At 38.8% G+C, this 22,384-nt stretch overlaps 2 protein-coding genes across 7 annotated transcripts in view; one reads left to right on the top strand and one right to left on the bottom strand.

Annotated features, from left to right (window-relative positions):
• The window catches only part of LOC122399617, a 75,879-nt gene that overhangs the window by 36,106 nt on the left and 17,389 nt on the right, over nt 1–22,384 (top strand). For all 6 annotated transcript variants that reach the window (XM_043400414.1, XM_043400417.1, XM_043400416.1 and 3 more), the window contains 3 exons: nt 1,245–1,601; nt 1,704–2,164; nt 6,733–6,977. In XM_043400414.1, coding sequence (XP_043256349.1) covers nt 1,245–1,601; nt 1,704–2,164; nt 6,733–6,977 — 1,063 coding nt within the window. The remainder of the gene's footprint in view (nt 1–1,244; nt 1,602–1,703; nt 2,165–6,732; nt 6,978–22,384) is intronic.
• LOC122399618 lies at nt 7,192–11,481 on the bottom strand. The gene is made up of 4 exons (XM_043400418.1): nt 10,561–11,481; nt 9,368–9,818; nt 7,915–9,022; nt 7,192–7,846 (listed from the first exon to the last, which is right to left on the bottom strand). The coding sequence occupies exons 1-3, from the start codon at nt 10,877–10,879 to the stop codon at nt 7,951–7,953; spliced, it is 1,842 nt and encodes a 613-aa protein (XP_043256353.1). The 5' UTR covers nt 10,880–11,481; the 3' UTR covers nt 7,192–7,846; nt 7,915–7,950.

Raw genomic sequence — 22,384 nt, forward strand, 5'->3', positions numbered from 1 at the left:
TACGACGGAGTTACGTAAAATCGCTTCGTTGAGAAATTGCTGAAAATTATTTCCTGTGGATACATACGTGTATATACATACATACGCATACAAATATCTTCGTTATGTAGTAGTCCTTGTATCGTTGTCGATCAAATACTCGCTAAAAACATACAATGTTTCAATGGCGGCACGGTCTTTGAGTTTAACTAGCAAGCAAACGAATTTATAAGGTGTCTAACTCTCTTCTATGTAAAATCTTTACAATATACTACTCTAATTTAACCAAAATATGACGGAACGAGTTTTCAAACCCATATTCGTAAGACTGTTTTTCATTTTTACGATGAGTAGAGTATATTTCTTGAGTTCAACCATTACACAATGTCTATGTTCATTCGTTTCAATACGTCTTTTACAAAATTTCACAATGTTTGTAAAGAGTGATAGAATTAAATGAGACTAGTTTCATTACCTTTGCTTTGCAACAGATAGTAATATAGTTATTTGTATTTCTATTCTTCTATTCCAATAATATTGATCCAAACACACTTTACATCATGTTTCAGAGACTTTTTTATGCACCAGAACTCTTCTATAACTTTGTGATTTATTATGTACGCATCTTTTGGGTCAATTTTAATACAAATAATCATCATAATTAATACTTATCTTTTAAGGTTATTTTTAAAATGTATGTGTATAAAACTCTAATATTTCTATTATTGTTCTCAATATTAAAGAATGTATTTACGTTTAACATATATCTTCTGACTTACATTTATTGCAAAGTTAAGCAAAACAAAGGGAACAGTTTATCCTACATTAATATTTCTCTTATACGAATACGAATGTTATTACCAGCAAAGGTTTCAAAAATACATACACACGTAATTTTTGCATGTTTAGTGTATAAAGAGCAAATTGTGTAATTCAACGGTTACAAGTTTTGTTTATTCTGTTGCTTATTCTAATTATTACTAACTCCCTGATCCTATAGATTTATTGATTCTATAAAATAGGCTTCTAACGTTTAGTGATCAAGAACAATTAGACTGTGTTAATAATATACTCTTCCTCTTCTACGATACTTTTGTAAAATTATAATTTTTAGCATAATACTCGAACATTTGGTCCATCCGCAAAAGTTATAATTATTTAATTTTATTATATATACTATACACAGAATCAATGAATAGTGTAGTTCTTCGTATGGGGCATCAAGTATATTCTAATAATTTTTGTTCTTTCATTATTTTTTACAGTTGGAAGATAAGAAGATGCGTTCGTATGCGGTAATACCTCCTTTGTTGTTGGATACAAAACAGAGACGAATTGCGTTTCAAAATCGAAACGGTTTGCTCCAACCGGAAGAATTCGACGCTCTTCACAGCGAACGGAAGTTAATCAATGTGTGGAGCACTGTGGAGCACGAATTGTTCAAAGAGAAATATTTACAGCATCCTAAGAACTTTGGAACGATAGCTCAATCGTTAGAACATAAGTCCGTTCCAGATTGTGTACATCATTACTACCTCACTAAAAAAGCAGAAAATTATAAGCAGCTATTGCGGAAGTCGCGGCAACGAACACGTAGCTCTCGGAATAATCCTAACAATAAAGTAAGTGTTAAGCAAAATATTTAGAAAATTCTCGCGACATAATAGGAAACATTATTATTAATTTTGAGGATTTGAGAGTTATTATTTATGCAATTGTTGCAGGTAAATAATACCAGTTCAAGTATTGGACCTATAGACATTTTAACTACGGGTGTTACGACGAGGCTACAACGTGAGCAACAGCAGAAAACGCAAGAAAATCCTCAGAATAATTCGGTGGCGACAACAACCACTACCACGACAACAACCACAACAACATCGAGCGTACCGACAGTTGTTACGACAACAATAGTGACCACTTCAACGACTCCTTTAAGTTCAACAACGTCGAGTATATCTTTAACATCGACGGAATCTGTAATAACGTCAACGACTGCTACAACGACATCCATACTGAGCACTACGACGGCATGTGTCACGCCGTCGTCAGCAACAACAAATACCAAGGATATTAGGGAACCCAATAAAGAAAATAAAGTGGAACCTAAGATAGAGTTTATCAAAGTGGAGGTGAAGGAGGAGCCGCAATTAAGTTCCGAAGGAGGCAAAGATGTTGACGTAATGTACGTAATATTTTTCTTCTATGAATGTTCCAAATTATATAAATTATAACTATCTGGTAGAACGACGATAAAAAATAGTACACGTTTACTTCCGGAAAGTACTTTTCTTCTTTAGTACGATAGCAGATATTTAAATGATTTTAAAGTACTAGAATACAAAGTCACGAGAGATCATACAAGATGGCGGAGTAGTGCTATTGATTGGTATTAAATAAAAAAATTTTATAGGGTATACACTTTATAAATTTTAAACAATTCGTTAAACGTTCCTAAAATAAACAATTTTTTAGCAAATTGAAGATGGTTTATTTGATAACGTGGGTGTTTGAGAAAATATACACTGTATTATCTGCTTGGCTTGAACTTCTATATTCATTGAGCATTGCTAATAATTTATGGCAACCTAAATAGTTTCATAAGCATCTGTCTGGATCACTGCATCTTTCAAGGTATATGCATGATGTATAACTGTAAAGATTCTTTCCAGTGGTGAAGCTAATTTGTTGGTGATAATCAGTTATAGATTCAATAGATGACGACGTTGTCACTGTTGGCAATGACAGACTTATTATTTCGTTTAACAAGTATTAAGGAGTAAGACCACTGCAAAAATCTGAAATAAAGCGTTTATTTTTTGGATGGAAAAATAAGAAGATAATAATATTCAAGAATGTTATTAACCATGTCGTTAAGTGTCACAAAAAAAACTAGTGCAAAATGGCGACGCTGGAGCCATTCTTGCGAGGCGTGTTGGATTCAACATTCTTGAGTATTATTATCTTCTTATTTTTCCATCCATCCAAAAAAAAAAAAGCTTTATTTCAGGTTTTTACAGTGGTCTTACCCCCCTTAAAACAGGGGCACCGAAAAGTGAGTACTTGGCGAGATATTAATCTAAAAATAAAACGTGTTATTTTCTATTGCGATATAAACATTTTACGCTTGTCAAAGTGATAGGTCCGCCGTGTGAAACGTGAATTAAAAGTACAGTTGCAGCGTGAAACATTTTCGAGATTGCCAGCGAATTTGATGCATCGAAATTGATATGAAAACGTGTAATTTCGATCGAACGAGTTGTGTTTATCTTATGGAGGATGTTCGACGTGTAAACTGATTTCACGAGCCAAGTTCCATGCATTTTGTTCGACATATGTATACAAATCGATTCAGCGACTACATGTACAGTGCATTTGTACAAAATCATGTTATAGAACGAGTCTTTGTAACTTATAAAGAATTATTATAACATTTATAACTTATAACAATATATCTAATATATATATTACTTTATATATTCGATTAATATCATTATGCAGGGTGTTTCTTTTATCACGCATATCCTAATATCTTCGTTACTTTTTCTAGTACGAAAAAAATGTGTCAGGACAAATTTATTTGGTTCAAAGCTAAGATTACCAGTGACTTATCATAAATAAACTTTAATATTTATAAATATTTGAATAAGATTAATACTAATATTATTATATTAATTTTTATATAATGATTTGAACAGATGTTGGGAATAATCTAGAATACTCTAGAACTGAAATTCTTCATTAGATGAACATACAAATGATTAATTACGTAAAAGATAACGTATCTAGGTAGAAACTTAGAATAATTAATGCAAAATTTCTACCAGTTATTATACGGTTGAAGAAACTCGTGCACAACGCTGATTGCAGGCCTAAAATAATAATTTAATTTGAAAATCAAGAATATCAATTTCTGGACTGAGGCTTCGTTAAAAAGTTATTAACAAAATTAAATTAAAAAATTTCAAATCGTTCTGGAAAAATTATATTTAGTTGCGGGGGTCAATTACAATCATTTTTGGTGAATAGACATACCCTCGAATTCCTACCCACTTTCGAGAAAAAAATTCGAAAGTGTGAAATTTTTCGACAAAATTAAAAAATTTCAAATCATTTTGAAAAAATTATTTTCTGTTGCGAGGGTCAATTGCAATCATTTTTGGTCATTAGACATACCCCTGAAATCCTACCCACTTTCGAGAAAAAAATTCGAGAAGGCATGAAATTTTTCGACGGAAAAAAAGTTTCAAATCATTTTGAAAAAATTATTTTCTGTTGCGAGGGTCAGTTGCAATCATTTTTGGTCAATAGACATACCCCTAAAATCCTGCGCGTTTTGGAGAAAAAAATTCGAGAAGGTGTGAAATTTTTCGACGGAAAAAAAGTTTCAAATCATTTTGAAAAAATTATTTTTTGCTGCGAGGGTGAATTGCAATCAGTTTTGGTCATTAGACATATCCCTGAAATCCTGCGGATTTTCGAGAAAAAAATTCGAGAAGGTATGGAATTTTTCGACGGAAAAAAAGCTTCAAATCATTTTGAAAAAATTATTTTCTGTTGCGAGGGTCAATTGCAATCAGTTTTGGTCATTAGACATACCCCCGAAATCCTACTCACTTTCTCGAAAAACATTCAGTATGAACGGAACTTTAAATGTTAATAACTTTTTAACGAAGCCTCCATCAACAAATTAGTATTCTTGATTTTCGTCCTATTTTGGCCTCTAGAATCTGCCATTAAAATTTTTCAACAAATATACCGCGATCAATAAAATTAAATAAAGAGAAATAATATAATATTCATTATTAATTTTCTATCTATGAATTATCGCTTGTTCGATGAAATTTTTAACAATAGAAATTAGTTTCAGTTTCACGAACGATCGCTGTGGTTCTTGAAAAAGAAAATAAATCGTTGGAACGAAGGGAGGGGGTTGGATTGGAAGGGGTAGCATGGGGTGGGCGGTTCGGGGTAGGAAGGAATAGAATGTGGTGGTGAAATTGAGCTTCCAGGGGTAAGGTGGGGCAGTTATTAGCAGATTGTAATGCTAATCAATGGTTACTGGTTAGTGGATTATGTTTACGTAGGCATTCATCATCGAAATTGCGTAGATCGTTGAAAATCTGATTCCAGCCGTATGAAATCCGGGAAGTTGATTCTTCTCGTTCATCTAGAAATTATATGCAGATTAAAAATTATATAAATGTTAACAATTTATGGGGGCAAACAATTTAATTAATCTTTCATTAAAGTTTCCTATTTATTATTGAAGGTTATTTCCATTATTCGTTTCAAAGGGGAAAATTTATTTGTGAAATTCTAATTTTTCTTCAATATTTAACGAATAAAAGTTGTCTATTTTTTATTCGTTCGAAATTTGTATTGTTCTCATTTTTATCGGGCGTTTTTTTCTGTTTAGATTTCTATAATTCATTTCCGGATACGCTTGTTCCAATCTTATAGTTATAGCAAGTCTTTCGTGTTGAAATTTCGAATGGTGGGAGCGTTCTAATCATTATGGAAATGCGTGCAAGCGCTTGGTCGCTATCACTTTAATCACAGAGCGTTAAAAATCTTCGCCACGTAACGCTCTTATCAAAAGAACTATCTGAAACGACAAGGTCGACGTAAGATACTGAGTATTCTATGCAAACAGTCGAATGAACCAAGCCATTTTACTTTAGTTTCTTGGAATAATTACTGCAACTAGTGTTTCTGATTTCTCTATACTTTTCACTTACAAAGAAATGAAAATTGAAATTGAATTACTCAAGAAACGATTTGAAACGTTACTCAAAATTTTAATGGGGGATTTTAGAGACCAAAATAAGACGAAAATCAAGAATATCAATTTGTTGATGGACGCTTCCCTAAAAAGTTATTAACAATTAAATTCAAAAATTTCAAATCGTTCTGGAAAAATTATATTCTGTTGGGGGGTCAATTACAATCATTTTTGGTGATTAGCTATACCCCCGAAATCCTACCAACTTTTGAGAAAAAATTCGAGAAGGTGTGAAATTTTTCGACGGAAAAATTTTTTTCAAATCGTTCTGGAAAAATTATTTTTGGTTGCAATGGTCAATTACAATCATTTTTGGTGATTAGGCATACCCCCGAAATCCTATCGACTTTCGAGAAAAAAATTCGAGAAGTGTGAAATTTTTCGAGAAAATTAAAAAATTTCAAATCATTTTGAAAAAATTATATTCTAGTGCAAGGGTCAATTACAATCATTTTCGGTCATTACAATTACCCCCAAAATCCTACCCACTTTCGAGAAAAAAATTCGAAGGTGTGAAATTTTTCGAGAAAATTAAAAAGTTTCAAATCATTTTGAAAAAATTATATTCTGTTGCGGGGGTCGATTGCGATCATTTTTGGTCAATAGATATACCCCCGAAATCTTACGCGTTTTCGAGAAAAAAATTCGAGAATGTGTGAAATTTTTCGACGAAAAAAAAATTTCAAATCATTTTGAAAAAATTATTTTCTGTTGCGAGGGTTAATTGCAATAATTTTTGGTGATAAGACATACCTCCGAAATCCTGCGCGTTTTCGAGAAAAAAATTTTTTTAATTAACGAATCTAAAATTTGTATTTGTTATTCGTCAATAAAATTTGCCCAATTCTAGCGTCTGTCTTAGGCTTCCATAATTTTCTAAAGCCTGATCAGTGTCGTTTCTTGTAGTTTTACATACGTCTCCTCTTCACATAATTAATACTATTTTCTCTGTTTGTTTGTTATTACAGGATCGACGGGAAGAGCACGTTGTCGTCGTCGTCGTCGTCGTCGTTGAACGCCAACGCGACAAACGCCACGGCGATACAGTCGGATTTCAAAGACTCTAATAAAAAGAAGCCAAGTTGCAGAGAGGCAAATAGTAGCAGCGTCGCTGGCGTCGGAGCTGCGAGCAGAATAAAAGAGAAGAAGAAAGATAATCACGCCACTCCTATGGAAACCAGCGACGAGGAGGCCCAATCGATGGACACCATCGGTAAGTCTCCCAAAAAGATAACTATTTCATGAGTTTGCTTCGTAGAAACCTTCTAGGACAATATTTCTACTCATCGATCGACGAACATTTTGAACACTGATCTCAAAAAGGCTTGTTCTAACAACCACGTATCAGGGATGCACGATTTTCAAACGATTTTCCAAAGAATCGATCCCCTCGATGGTGAATTATTATTGCTTTCCGTTCGTTTCGAATTTCCTGGAATTTTCACGTTTTTTTAATTGGTGTATCGTAAATAATTACTCGAAAGCACACACGGTTATTCGTCCATTGTTAATTACGTTAGAAACGTTCATTTTCGAGAATAGCATTGTGGTTGAGAATTGCAAATTATCTCACCATTTGCAACATTTATTATTTTTCAAGACTTTATGGAAAAGATAAATTTTACTTTCAGAAATAACTCGACTCTATCGTTCGAACGTCCGCCATTTTACTATTAACATCCTAAGTATGTGAGATGACTATAGTTATCGCTAAGTGATTTAGATCGAGCAACCTATTTTTCTTTTGTGCGAAAATCCACGGGGAAAAAATCATCGCGGCGAATGCGTTAACAGTAGATTATATTTCGTTATCAACGCAAACACAACGGGCAACATTAATCCTAATCTAGAACGATACTTTATATTTCCCTCGCAAGAAAGTACGCAGAAAAAACATGTAAACAGTTCGTTCATTGCACTTTAATTATTTTGATTTTACAGTGTCGTAACTTCTTAATTCTAAAATGTTGGTTAAATCGTCGACGTGGTCAGCTAAGATGCAACGACACCATCCCAAGTAACTTCCGGTAGCAATACGTATACGCCCCCTTCGTCTCGATGTAGCGTCCCCCATTGCAAATTCTTGAAACGAGAAAAACACAAGAACAATTAGTTTCTTTCTCACTCGGTAAAATCACACGACATCGTACCTCTATAATAGGATGGAGAGTTTAATCCTCGGATCCTCATTGTCTGTCGTTGGTCGTCGAAGTGGTGGACTCTTGGTCCTCCGTGGGCGTGCCGATCGTCTCGTCCGACTGCTGTCTCTCCTCCATGTTCGCGTGACAGAGCTTTCGATGCTTGTGCACGAAGTAGTAGCTGGGGAACTTGCAGCCGCAGATCTTGCATGGATAGTACTGGACGTTCAGGTCCAGCAACCGCACCTCCCTTCTGCTTCGCGGTATATCCTGACGGGGTCTGACGGCGATCGACTCGTTCGCTCTGGTGGGCAGCAGGTGTCTCTTGGTGTGCTTTCTGTAGCAGTACTGGGACTTGAAGGTGTGCTTGCAGTAGCCGCACGTGTAGCTCTCGGTGGTGGTGTTCGAGTCGATCACGGACTCTGTCGGATCGCGAATCATCCTGACCGTTGGCGGTCGTCCGTTCTCGTCGTTCTCGCTCGACGTGTTCTCCGGTTCGAAGCACGATCTCTGCAGACGCTGCTGCGACGCGGAGTTGGGCCCGCAGGTGGCCACTGACGAGGAATAGTTCTCGTTCAGGACACGGTGGAACTTGACTGGCCCGTCGCAGCAGGCGATATCGTAAACCACAGACAAAACACCGCTGGAAGAGCCCTCGTTGCCGCTCGATCCGCGTCCCCTTCGCCTGGACGATCGAGCTCGATCGTTCTCCGCGATCGACAGCGTCTCTGCGTTCCTGCCGCGATGGCGACGCCCAGCGGTGTCCTCCGTGGGCGACGACGAGGCACGACCTTGCGTCTGTCTGCTGGTGTTCGGATTCTCGCGATCGCGTTCCTCCTTGTACCGTCGTTGCTCCGTCGAGGTGGACTTCTTGCTACGACAGGAAGGCAGCGACGACTGGGACGCCGTGGACGGGCTCGGGGACACCGACTGCGTCGGCGACGATGCCCTGGTCGCGGTCGCTGCGTTCGACGCGGCGAACGCGTTGAACGCCGCCGCCGCCGCCGCCACGAATGGCAACGACGTGGACGACACGTTCTCCGGAGACTTTGCTCTCGCCTCTCTGGTCCCGCGGTTCCGCTCGATTTGGAACATCGTCGGCTTAGGCGATGGCACCTTGCTGTTGGAAACAAACATTGGTAGCGTCGCGACATTTGCACGGAGAGCGCCGGAATAGCAGGATACGCGAACCATTTCTAGGCAAAGAGCTCTACTCACGAGGCATGGACATTGTCATGTACTGTAAATTATTCCGAATTATATGCTAATCTTGTTACCAGCTGCTCCCAACGCTTTCAAGTGTTTCATTTGAAATTTACGTTAACTAAAAGATATTTGAACTTGACAAAATGTCGAATGAGACTCGAGACAGGAGTGCAAAAGGTTAAATGAGACTCGAGCTACCCTACACTAGCAAACGTCGCGTACCCTGTTATTCCGCGCGAAGCAGTGCGAACATTCGAACCTAAATCGCGCGGAGGTTAGCGTTTCTTGTACGCTGGAGGTCGGGGCAACGGTAACGCCGAGCGGAACGGTCGATTGCATCAGGACGGACGGTTGCAATTGAGACAGATGCGGTATACCGATGGATGCGGGTGGCGCGGTCGGTGGATAAAGCGGCGTGGTCGGTGGCCAACACATGCTGGGATCTATTATCAGTCGGTTGGGTATCGGTCTCAGTATGTTCCCGGAGCCTGGCGTGGACGTGAGCGTCGAGGTCGGTCCCACCGGAACTGGTATCGGCGTCGGCAGAGGCGGCGGTGCCCTCAGCCTGAGCAACGCCGCTCTGCACTGCTCCAATGCCCCGGGCATGTGCAACAAATGCGTCGCCAACAACACGCTGTAAACGTTGTCCAGCGTCACTTCTAACCGTCCCGTGTACATGTAATTCAACAGAGGCGCGAAGGCTTCTCCACCTAAAACGAGCGGTCAATTTTGTGTAGGGAACAGTCGGAGGATCATCGCGCGTCTCCTTAACGCTAGAACCACCAAACTTTCGATTTTCGATTTCTAGTTTCTAGTTAGAAGACTAAGAATCACTGCGTTTGAGGATAAGAATTTTTATGCTCGTAGTATCGATGAGAGGACAGGATCAAATACTCTGTTTCTTCTAAATCTTATAATATTGTGTTCAACACGGAGCTAATACATCGACAAAGTATCCAAGATAATGCAAATTCGACTACATGTACGATTTTCGAAAAGTAAAGTAAAATTCATGGGACTTGTTCGGTGCAAACGAGCAATTAAACTGCAGTGATTCTCCTCGTTATGGAATACGAACTTTAAGAAGCGAACGAATCTTCCGGTTGGTCCACGCGAAACACTGCGTTCCCGAACTCTTGCCAGCATCCGTGTCCTCGTTTCCTAATCGGAACTAATTTCGCGTCACTTTCCATTTAGGCGACGTTCGAATACTTAAAATTCGTTTAAAAAAAACCCGGTTCAAGGAACCAACAAAGGCAGAAGACTCGTGTTCACGAAGGTAGAATCGCGCCAAACGAATTCTTGCACCTCTAAGAATAAATCGAGTCTTGGCGACAACCAAAATGGCTGCCTCAAGGAGGGTTTCACCCGGAAGTCCAAGAATCCGCCTGCACCGCTGTTATTCCGTGTCTGTCGGTTCGTAGGTGGGTCGGGTTAACAATGAATATTTACCAATCGATGAGACCGAGACGGACGTGACCGGTTGTCGCGTCGATTGTCCCGAAAGACTCGAGGTCGTGACTGCGATAGCTGTCGCTGGCAGATTCGCAACGTTCGCATTGGCACTGTTAGGCGTTGTTGCGGCACTGGTCAACAAAGCCTTGAGGTAGCCGCTGTGGGCAGCCAGGACTCCTTTGTGAGCGATAAACTGATGCTCCCCCTCGTTCCCGACTCTGACGACCGTGTCTGGCGGCGACAGAGTTTCTTGGAATCGCGTGTAACTGTCACCGATCACACTGTCGCCGAACCAAGCTCTGTATAAACTGTACATCGTACCGATTGCACATTCAACGGTTTAGTTCCAGCCCCCTTTACGATCTTTACGCTCTGTTGAGAGGTAGCTTTGGATCTCAATCTTTCGATCCGACGTTCTCGTTGCGTTTTGGTACCCGCGATAGGCTGTGCTCCCGTGGTATCGCGACCATGGTCGATTCCGCCAAGACGCGTCCGCGGATAACACAAGCGTCGGTGTAACTATCAGGCGCCGCGCTCGGCCGTGATTTGAACGCCGGGAGTCGGTCGCGGCTGTCGTCTCGTTCACCACCACCGTTATCACGACCGAGCTTGTAGATTCGCTTGCTTTTTCCGGCGGTTCTACCGCCCTACGGGTTTCCTACTCCAGACGACGCGTATCAGCCAGTCTCTGTGCGGCTCACTCCAACCCCCGGCCATCGGAGAACCGCCCCCGACGAGTGCAGATTGGCGGCGCTGGCTCAATTACGGCCAGGGCTGCACGTGCGCCTGGTATCCTATCCTCTGCCCTCTTTCTTCGTCTCCATCGAGCACCGATGCATCTCTCCCTCGCTTTTCTTACCTTAACCCGGTTGCAACGGCCTCTCCCCCCTCTCGATGCGTCGAGAGAGAGGGAGAACAACGAGGGAAACGAAAATATGTCGCGATATAAGAAGAACAGAGGGAAATATCATCGACGGTTGTTACGCTCGCGTCAAGTGGGAGATTTGTTTTTTTTTCACCCCCCCCTCCCCTTCGTCCCCCCGTGTTCGAGGGGATGGACGTTGCAGCGAAAACCGATTGTTGTCGATTCGATTAGTTCGGACATATTATTCTGTGTATAGGCTCTTTTTTCACGGTGTTTCGTAATGTTGTCGGACGATTTGTTTTTCTTAGAAGTCTCGAACGGAAGAAAGAAATTATTGATCATGAAAGATCGAGAGTCTCGAATCTCGTAAGCGGGTAAGCGAGTTTTAGGCACAGGTTTGCATCAATAACAAATTTTTTTTTTATAGAGAATCAACCCCTCAATTGGATATAATTAAACGAAACTTGAACATATTGGAACGAAGTATAATTCAACCCTTTAGACTAATAACTGTTTAATATATGTCAATGCAGTTATTTGAAAATTTATGTAATCCTCCGTTAGTTTATTTTTTAAATGCTTTAGAGGAAAGTTGATTTCCATTCAACAATTTGGTACAAATCAAAATTAAATAAAATAGTTCAATTGAGATTGAGAGTTCACTTAAGGGTTGAATAGACGAAGGAGTTTTTAGCGTATCCAACGTACGAAATTATGAAACTTTATGCTGTGAATTTGAAAATAACTGTGTAAATGCAAGGATATAAGAAATTTTGAAAAATAATTAAAATAAAGAAACTATCAGTTTGACAAATATAAAGCAGTATTTTCACCTCACAAAGTATAACATATTTCAAAAGTTGGCACTCTAAAGCGTAGTTTAGTAAATTATTAAATTTAAAATCGTAAATATCCTCATTCTTGTATATTTAAAAGGTTGAGAATTTACCAAGTAACTTTGATTTGCAGAAGTTGAATGTTTAGTTCGACCCCTTTTAAAAAGTAGCTTCAACCCTTTAACTTGAGTTCATGGTGCTAGGAGAGTTTCTTTTATTTTTCGCCACTTTGTAAACTTTAAATTTTGAAAAATAATCAAAATAAAGAAACTACTAGTTTGACAAATATAAAGCAGTATTTTCACCTCACAAAGTATAACATATTTCAAAAGTTGGTACTTTAACGCGTAGTTTAGTAAATTATTAAGCTTAAAATCGTAAATATCCTCATTCTTGTATATTGAAAAGGTTTGAGAATTTGCCAAGTAACTTTAATTTGCAGAAATTGAATGTTTGGTTCGACCCCTTTTAAAAAGTAGCTTCAACCCTTTAACTTGAGTTCATGGTGCTAGGAGAGTTTCTTTTATTTTTAGCCACTTTGTAAACTTGTAAAGTTTCATCAAAATAGGGGAGGGGATGTACCCCATACGAATGGTTCTTATTGGAATCGATGCTTGTCGGAGTAACCCGTCGGTCGATGTCGAAGAGTCAATATACAACAGCGGGGGGTGCACAACTGAATCAACCGTGGTAGTTAAAACTTGGATTTTTACAGAGGAAAATAAAATAATTGAAATGCCACGATATAAAGGAATATTTTTTGGCCAAAGCTATTCGCGAGATATTTCACGTTTAACGAAATTCCTTTTGATCGTCCATTCTTTTTTAAATAGTCTGTTTTCGAAAACATGCTTTCCCTTTTGCACACATTTAAAGATGAATTATTTGCCATACAGGGAAAACGCTTTGCAATCTACGTCACATACTAGAGAATTAAATTTTTTACGTCCGTTTTATATCAATTCGAAAAACGTAAAATATTTTCTTCTATCCTCGGAGATTTGTCCTTGTATTTTTGTTAACAAGTTCATTATTATGGTCGCTGCACTTTATACCAGATTCCATTTTACACGGAATTAATGCGACGGATAAATATTTTTGTTGAACACGTACAAACAAGTGTTTAATGCTCGTGATCGATAAATTATAAAATTTCGAATATTCCTGTCTCGTTAACTGTCTCATCCGGTTCCAATTAAATTTTAATCGCGACAGATCGAAGATTATTTCTAGAAAAGCTCTTCGATTTTACTCCAAGGTATGATAAAGTGTTTCTGGTGGACTCTGGGGGGTAAAGAAGATTTGAAAAATCCCAGGACGAACGATAAGGAAGGGAAATAGAGATCGAGGACGAGGATTTGTTGTGGGCGATTAGAGCAGCCTGGAGGGTCGAAAACTGACTAGATGAGAGGGTCGTGAACGCCTCGAGAACGATCTTTTCGGGATGCGTCTTTTGCTGGTTCCCCTCCGCTCTCTTTCTCCCTCTCTTTTTCTCTGTCTCCCTGCTCTCTGATGTTTTTCATCAAATTAACTCGCGGTACGAGTACTCTTTCTCCGCGGTGTTTGCATAATATCGTTTATAATTCACATTGCGCTGAATTCCACTTTATTCCGCCTCGTGGCCCGTATACGTATAGGTCGCTCGTTTGCTCGCTCTCTTCGCTTTCGACCCTCGGCCACCCTTCTATCAATGAGATATCTTACTCGTTCTCTCTCCCTTCTGCACCCCCTGTTTCTCGCTCTCTCCAGCCGTGGAAATTCTGTGCCAGGCGGGTTCGTTTCTCTTTCCTTGCACGAGGAGAGAACGTTTTCTGAACACGGGGTAGTTTCAGACAACGAACAGGGATGCACGTTGCCGCCAAACGTTTCGAATCACAGCTCGAATTTAGAGAAACTAAAAAAACAGGTACGTCTTTAAACTTGACAGTAAAAGTTAAGGGAAGTTAAGGTCCTCTTTGAATAAATACAAAAATACAGAAGATGTAATTTTAAACTAAAAACAACATTATTTTTATGTAACAGTAAGTCCAGCCCCGGACAGAGCAAAAAAATTAAATATAAAACGTTGGAGACTTTGTCTTTTTGTTTGGTCTCCTTTTTTAAATTCTTCCTCTGTTTTCATTCATTATACATGGGAAAATTCGTTCACCTGCATCGATATATGCAGTCTGCCAGTAGGGGGCAGTGTTTTGTCAGTAATCAGGGGGAACAAGTCTTTTTAAACGAGACATTTATGGGGAAATGCTTGAAAGAATATTTATAAAGGCGTAAATTCATATTTTTTGTGATTTCATATTTTTGATTTCATTTTTAAGTCATCGAAACGGCGAAAATTGAATTTTCTTTAGCAATTTGCGCGGCCACTGATGGATTCCATTTAATTGTACGAATATTATGTTTGGCGGGAATCAGCATTGGTCAGCAAGCATCAATATTTGCCAATTTAAGAAACAGAGTGGGCATTTGGTGATTGGAGAAACGAACGCTTAACGCAAAATAACAAGCGAGAACGACTCGGTGGATTTTTTTTTTAAAATGGTGGGTTCACGTGAATTTTGTCGAAGCTGAAATGGCATAAATGTATTAAATTGCGCGTGCAAACATTTAAACACGTACGTTCTTTTCGAAATCATTCTTTTCAAATTTACTAGGATGATATTTCAAGGTTTGCTGTTATTTAGGCCTTGCTACAAGTTATTGTGACACAAACAAGTTATTTAATTCGGAGATACATTGATTCGTTTAACAATTTAATGGTATTTCAAGTGGCAGAAAAGAAGAATGGTTTGCGAAATTTAAAGATGGCGATTTTAACCTGGAAGATCGCGCTCTGGTAGGCCATGAGTGGTTGTTGACGACCAAATCGAGGTTCAGGACGACCTGATCGGCAATAATCGTAGAATTACCACTTGTGAAGTGGCGGAGTGCCTAAAAGTTTCGAATTGGACCATTCATGCACATTTGGATTGCAATTATCAAGTAGATGCAACTTGGATTCGTTAGCCACCTCTATGTTGGGTGTTTCAACGTGGGATTTGTTGTTTAAACGCCACGAAAACGATCCATTTTTGAAGTGGATGATAACGAGCGACAAGAAGTGGATCTTCTATAGCAATCTTGAGCGTAAATGGTCATGGAGTCATTCGAGTGAGCCTCCAACAGCCACTCCAAAGGCTACCATCCGTGCAATGAAAGTGATGCTCTGTTTTTGGTGAAATTGGAAGGAAATTTTGTACAACAACCAAACTATCAATTCCGAAAAGTGTTGTAGTCACCTGGAGAATTGATCAAAAGCGCCTAGAACTAGTAAAACGCAAAGGTGTGGTCTTCCAAGCAAGATCACCAAGAAGACCACGTGTGTCTTTGGCTACTCGACAAAAGTTGTTGGAGTTTGACTAAAATATCTTACCATATCCTCCATATAGTCCTGACATAGCACCTTCGAACTACCATTTGTTCTGTTCCTTGCAAAGAAAGTGTGAACTCTGTTGCTGGTGGAATTGGAAGGGAATTTTGTACTATAACCAAACTATCAATTCCGAAAAGTGTTGTAGTCACCTGGAGAATTGATCAAAAGCGCCTAGAACTAGTAAAACGCAAAGGTGTGGTCTTCCAACCAAGATGAGCAAGAAGACCACGTGTGTCTTTGGCTACCCAGCAAAAGTTGTTGGAGTTTGACTAAAATATCTTACCATATCCTTCATATAGTCCTGACATAGCACCTTCGAACTACCATTTGTTCTGTTCCTTGCAAAGAAAGTGTGAACTCTGTTGCTGGTGGGATTGGAAGGGAATTGTGTACTACAACCAAACTATCAATTCCGAAAAGTGTTGTAATCACCTGGAGAATTGATCAAAAGCGCCTAGAACTAGTAAAACGCAAAGGTGTGGTCTTCCAACCAAGATGAGCAAGAAGACCACGTGTGTCTTTGGCTACCCAGCAAAAGTTGTTGGAGTTTGACTAAAATATCTTACCATATCCTCCATATAGTCCTGACATAGCACCTTCGAACTACCATTTGTTCTGTTCCTTGCAAAGAAAGTGTGAACTCTGTTGCTGGTGGAATTGGAAGGGAATTTTGTACTACAACCAAACTATCAATTCCGAAAAGTGTTGTAGTCACCTGGAGAATTGATCAAAAGCGCCTAGAACTAGTAAAACGCAAAGGTGTGGTCTTCCAACCAAGATGAGCAAGAAGACCACGTGTGTCTTTGGCTACCCAGCAAAAGTTGTTGGAGTTTGACTAAAATATCTTACCATATCCTCCATATAGTCCTGACATAGCACCTTCGAACTACCATTTGTTCTGTTCCTTGCAAAGAAAGTGTGAACTCTGTTGCTGGTGGAATTGGAAGGGAATTTTGTACTATAACCAAACTATCAATTCCGAAAAGTGTTGTAGTCACCTGGAGAATTGATCAAAAGCGCCTAGAACTAGTAAAACGCAAAGGTGTGGTCTTCCAACCAAGATGAGCAAGAAGACCACGTGTGTCTTTGGCTACCCAGCAAAAGTTGTTGGAGTTTGACTAAAATATCTTACCATATCCTCCATATAGTCCTGACATAGCACCTTCAAACTACCATTTGTTCCATTTCTTGCAAAATTAGCTTGAAAACATTTCAATTCGTTGGAACCTCCAAAGCATCGAAGCCAAGAGCTTTCAAACAGTTGAATTAACCGTTTGTTAAACAAATGCGTCATCTGGGTGACAAAATTTGGAACAATACACTCTTACGGAACTGAGTGTACATGAAAAATAAATATTTTCCCATTTTTCCCGAGTTTTTATACGATTTTTGCTTTCACCGGGAGTGTCTGAACAGTTATGAGCGGTACGTATCGAATATTCGAATATTCGAGTAGTCCCAGCCCCAGTGTATAGTTGGTTATTCGAGTTAATCGTAGGCCATGGTATGCGAAACAGACGCAGTTGCCAGCAAGAATGCGTCGCCACCAATTCAGAACAGGACATGGCGATTACGCACATTTCCCAGGAGGCTGAAGCTTCAAACCGGAGTTAACAAACGCAGTCCCTCTATCCCTTCGTTTCCTTTTCCGCTCGGAGCCTTTATCCCCTCGCATCAACAATCGAAGCCAACAACTACTATCCTAATCGTCGTTTGCGTGGCTATTAGTATCATTGTCGATATCGTTCACAATAATACTGACGATCCACCAAGATACTCCTGAATTTCACCCGTTTGGCATTTCCTTTCCCCCGACAAATTCATCTTTGTACGATTATATTTTATATTGTCACAAAGGGGAAGTCCCTATTCGGTGTCCACGATATTCGAGCTAACGTACAAATCTTTTAGTTCGTTGATGTTAACCCCCTAACGTTCATGCCCGAGTCTGACTGCTTTAGGGATAACGGTTTAAGGGATGATAATATTTGTTATCAAATTATACGGTAGATACAACATTGTAATTAACAAAAATCGTATTTTTAGAGACAAATCCAATAAAGAAAACTGATCATTGTTGATTGACCCGAAAAATATGAGCGTTAAGGGGTTAAACATGTCCAAATAACTTCTCTGTGCAGGTACAAGGTACAGTAGTATTATTTTACGAAATAATAAAACTAAAGAAACTATGAGTTTGACCATTAAGTAATGTCAAATATAAAGTAGTGTTTTTATTTTACAAGATATAAAGAAGTCTTCCGAAAGTATCGTTTCTGAAAGCATATTTTTCTTCCCCAAATTGTATTCGAGTAGCCAATGAAATCAATAAAATCAATATACAGCTGTTAATCCGTGTAATGGATCAATTTTTATTTATTCATCGTAAAATATCGATTGTTAAAAAACGAAAACAAATTAACACACAGCAATGCTCGGATAAGTGAACGGTGGTGGTCCCCCCCACCCACTCGAACACTTCTCTATAACATGAACGAACCTTCTCGAAATTGGCGAGCATTCTCCTACAAAAATAATAAAATTCACCGGCGAATCGTTAAACAACGCGTTGATTTGAAAGTCTAAACATACCGAAATCCAATTCCGATCCCGCCCCCCCCTGTGTTCCGTCGAGCTGTTAGTCAAATTGTCACGACCCACGGACAAGTACACACCGCTGATCGGTGTTCCAATTGGTGGAATCGAAATTCACCCCCGGGGGGAGGGGGCCGAGAGGTAGGAAATAGCCCTTCTGGCTCGCAACGTATAATCGAGAGCAGAAGTGTACACATCGGTGGAGAGGTCGGTATCGTTCCCCTGGATCCCGGGGAGACGAAAGAACGCTCGCGGTTTAATGCTCCGAGCTCGGTCGAGACAAGCTGAGCAAACACTTTTCGCGATATTACCAGGATCCGTGCGGGCTTTCTGCGGCTTCTCTTCCGCGCTTCCGCCCCCGCTTCCATACCCGCCGCCCCCATACCCCTCGCTCTATCACTTGTAATGAAATAAATACTCACCTGCTCAAAAATTCACGTTCTCTCTTTGTGTTCCATCGATCCGCTGATGGCTCTCCTTTCCTTCGCTAATTTGCATGGACTCATGGCCGTATGGGGATTGGTAAATCCATCGAGTTCACGATAAGGGTAGTTCAATCTTACTACGACTGAAGCCATACGAATTGGGGATCAATCTTCTCGTTCGTCTGTGTATATTATCCAAAAGAACTCCCGATTGTCAATTTTAACACAGGGCGGTTGTTGGGTCTTCTTGGGCCCAGATAACACTTAATTTTCCTCCATTTTCTAAAACGTTAACGTTCCTAATACTCATTGTGCACTCTGTATTTCATGGGTTTAATAAAACTGACAAATATTTCAAAATTAGGATCATCGTGTCTTCTAACAGGGGGCTGAAATATTCTAAATATATGAATATTGCAAAAGGTAAAGTATGGGTTTAAAAAGACCCAGCGATGGCTGTTCGATAGGATATTGTAATTAATAAGGGGGCACATTTTTATGTAGCCTAGAAAGAAATTCATTTCTACACTCGTAGGGCGGTTGGTGGATCTTCTTGGACCCAGATAACACTTCATTTTCCTCCATTTTCTAAAACATTGACGTTCATGGTACTCATTGTGCACTCTTTATTTCATGGGTTTAATAAAACTGACAAATATTTCAAAATTAGGATCATTGTGTCTTCTAACAGGGGGATGAAATATTCTGAATATATGAATATTGCAAAAGGTAAAGTATGGGTTTAAAAAGACCCAGCGATGGCTGTTCGATAGGATATTGTAATTAATAAGGGGGCACATTTTTATGTAGCCTAGAAAGAAATTCATTTTTCGTGAATTGGGCTGAGAAATGTGAGAAAGGGTGTCTCAATTTTTGATCGTTTCCTCGTCAGGAATTCAGTTATTCAATCTTTGCGTTCCATCGATCCGCGCGATAGCTTTCTTTCCGTTATCCAATTTCAATGGACCCGCAGTATGTAATTGGCAAACTAATCAAATCTACGTTCTACGGGATGCGATGAGATTCATGAATCTCTGAGATGGCTTTATATTTGATTGAACCTCGTCCGACAGTTTTACCGTCAAGTTATTTCAAGATTATTTCATTCGGGCGATTAAAAAAGTCTTCGATGTTCAACTTCGTTTCGTGTATTTTCAAAACGTAATTGATATAGTGTAAATACCTCAAAATATTTATACAGGGTGTTCAGTTAACCCTGGGAAAAATTCCAACGGAAGATTCTAGAGGCCAAAATAGGACGAAAATCAAGAATACCAATTTGTTGATAGAGGCTTCATTAAAAAGTTATTAACAATTAAATTCATAAATTTCAAATCATTTTGAAAAAATTATTTTCTGTTGCGGGAGTCAATTACAATCATTTTTGGTGAATAGACATACCCTTGAAATCCTACCCACTTTCGAGGAAAAAATTCGAGAAGGTGTGAAATTTTTGGACAAAATTAAACAGTTTCAAATCATTTTGAAAAAATTATTTCCGGTTGTGGGGGTCAATTACAATCATTTTTGGCCATTACAATTACCCCCGAAATCCTGCTCACTTTCTAGAAAAAAATTCGAGAAGGTGTGAAATTTTTGGACGGAAAAAAATATTTCAAATCATTTTGCAAAAATTATTTTCGGTTGCAAGGGTCAATTACAATCATTTTTTGTGATTAGGCATACCCTCGAAATTCTACACACTTTCGAGAAAAAAATTCGAGAATGTGTGAAATTTTTGGACGGGAAAAAAAATTTCAAATCGTTCTGAAAAAATTATTTTCGGTTGCGGGAGTTAATTACAATCATTTTTGGTGAATAGACATACCCTCGAAATCTTACCCACTTTCGAGAAAAAAATTCGGAATTGTGAAATTTTTCGACAAAATTAAAAAATTTCAAATCATACTAAAAAAATTATATTTAGTTACAGGGGTAAATTACAAGCATTTTTGGTTATTACACATACCTTCGAAATCCTATCCACTTTTGAGAAAAAAATTCGAGGATGTGCCTAAATTTTTCGACGAAATTAAAAATTTTCAAATCATTTTGAAAAAATTATTCTCGTTTGCGGGGGTCAATTACAATCATTTTTGGCGGATACACATACCCCCAAAATATTACCCTGTTTCGAAAAAAAAATTCGTTACCGAAACTATGATGTCTGATCATGAATGATCGATTCTCCTGAAATTTCACGTGTCTCAAATCGTTCTGAAAAAATTATTTTCGGTTAAAAACTTCTGGGATAGGTGGTTTCACCCCTTAAACTTGAGATACCACTGATAAAAAAGAAAATTGTATTTACAATTTTCGGGTGGTCTGCGATATTGAGTTAAAAAAATAGACTAAAAATGTAGAACGAACGTGGGAATTTTATTTATAGGAAAGGTTATTGGTTTACAGTGGCGCGAAGCCACATCGGCTACTATGGGGGTTGAAAATCGTCCTTTGTTCGCCGGCTACGATCCGTCGATGCCTAATTTAAAATGCACGGTAGATGCGCGATACTTTCGTGTTCAATTGAAAGAGAATCGAGCGCATATTCATGGATAATGCGCGTTCCATTGACGCGGTGCATCTCTTTCAAAGCTAATCTCGACACGTAGCAAACATATCTGTGTCGTTTGAACGAGCGGCAGAAGTGGCGATGCTAATGATGTCGCATGAATAAATGGACGATAGGCAGCCAAGACCGTCTGCCTGTGATTGCGTTAGCCATAGCAAATAGACGGGGAAATTAAATGTCCGGGGAACCGATCCGGTCGACGTAAATACAGTCGAATTAGCACGATCGCGCAAGCAAAATTATACAGGGTATACGGCAACCCCCGGGAAAAATTGCAATGGGAGATTCTAGAGGCCAAAATAGGTCGAAAATCAAGAATACCAATTTGTTGATGGAGGCTTCGTTAAAAAGTTATTAACGTTTAAAGTTCCGCCCATACTGAATTTTTTTCTCGAAAATGCGCAGGATTTCGGGGGTATGTCTATTCACCTAAAATGATTGCTATTGACTCCCGCAACAGAAAATAATTTTTTCATAATGATTTGAAATTTTTTTTTTCGTCGAAAAATTTCACACCTTCTCGTATTTTTTTCTCGAAAATGGGTAGAATTTCGAGAGTATGTCTAATGGCCAAAAATAGTTTAAATTGACTCCCACTACCAAAAATAATTCTTTTAGAAAGATTTGAAATTTTTTAATTTTGTCGAAGAATTTCATATCTTCTTGAATTTTTTTCTCGAAAGTGGGTAAGATTTCGAGGGTATGTCTATTCACCAAAAATGATTGCAATTGACCCCTGCAATCGAAAATAATTTTTCCAGAGTGATTTGAAACTTTTCAATTTTGCCGAAATATTTAGGCTACCTCCTGTCGATGTTCCTTAAAAATTCGTTTCTGATTTTTAGTAATTTTATTTGACGACCTACAGAAAAGTAGTCTAATACTTTTTTGTAGTTACCCATGGGCTCTACTTCAGAAAAAAGTTTCATATAAATATATTCACTATTGTAGGCGTTATGGCTGTTTGAAAATTGGACCATTCTTATGGAGTTTTTCTCATTTTGTGGAGTCAAGGAATAACTTTTCCAAAATTTTTAAAATTTTTACATATTCTTCGCTAAAATACGCGTTGATTGCTTTTTTAAACATTAAAATCCGCCAATCCGTTCAGGAGTTATG

This window comes from Colletes gigas, unplaced genomic scaffold (genome assembly GCF_013123115.1).
Source record: "Colletes gigas isolate AHSC1104 unplaced genomic scaffold, ASM1312311v1 Colletes_gigas_Sc00014, whole genome shotgun sequence".
Taxonomy (NCBI): domain Eukaryota; kingdom Metazoa; phylum Arthropoda; class Insecta; order Hymenoptera; family Colletidae; genus Colletes; species Colletes gigas.

Excerpts from the sequence above, each read along its gene's own strand:
- LOC122399618 (XM_043400418.1), bottom strand. The coding sequence starts at position 10,879 with ATGTACAGTTTATACAGAGCTTGGTTCGGCGACAGTGTGATCGGTGAC. Across the intron at positions 9,819-10,560 it reads CGTCTCGGTCTCATCGATTG|GTGGAGAAGCCTTCGCGCCT; the intron begins GTAAATATTCAT and ends CGCTCGTTTTAG. Across the intron at positions 9,023-9,367 it reads CTAACCTCCGCGCGATTTAG|CAAGGTGCCATCGCCTAAGC; the intron begins GTTCGAATGTTC and ends TGTTTCCAACAG.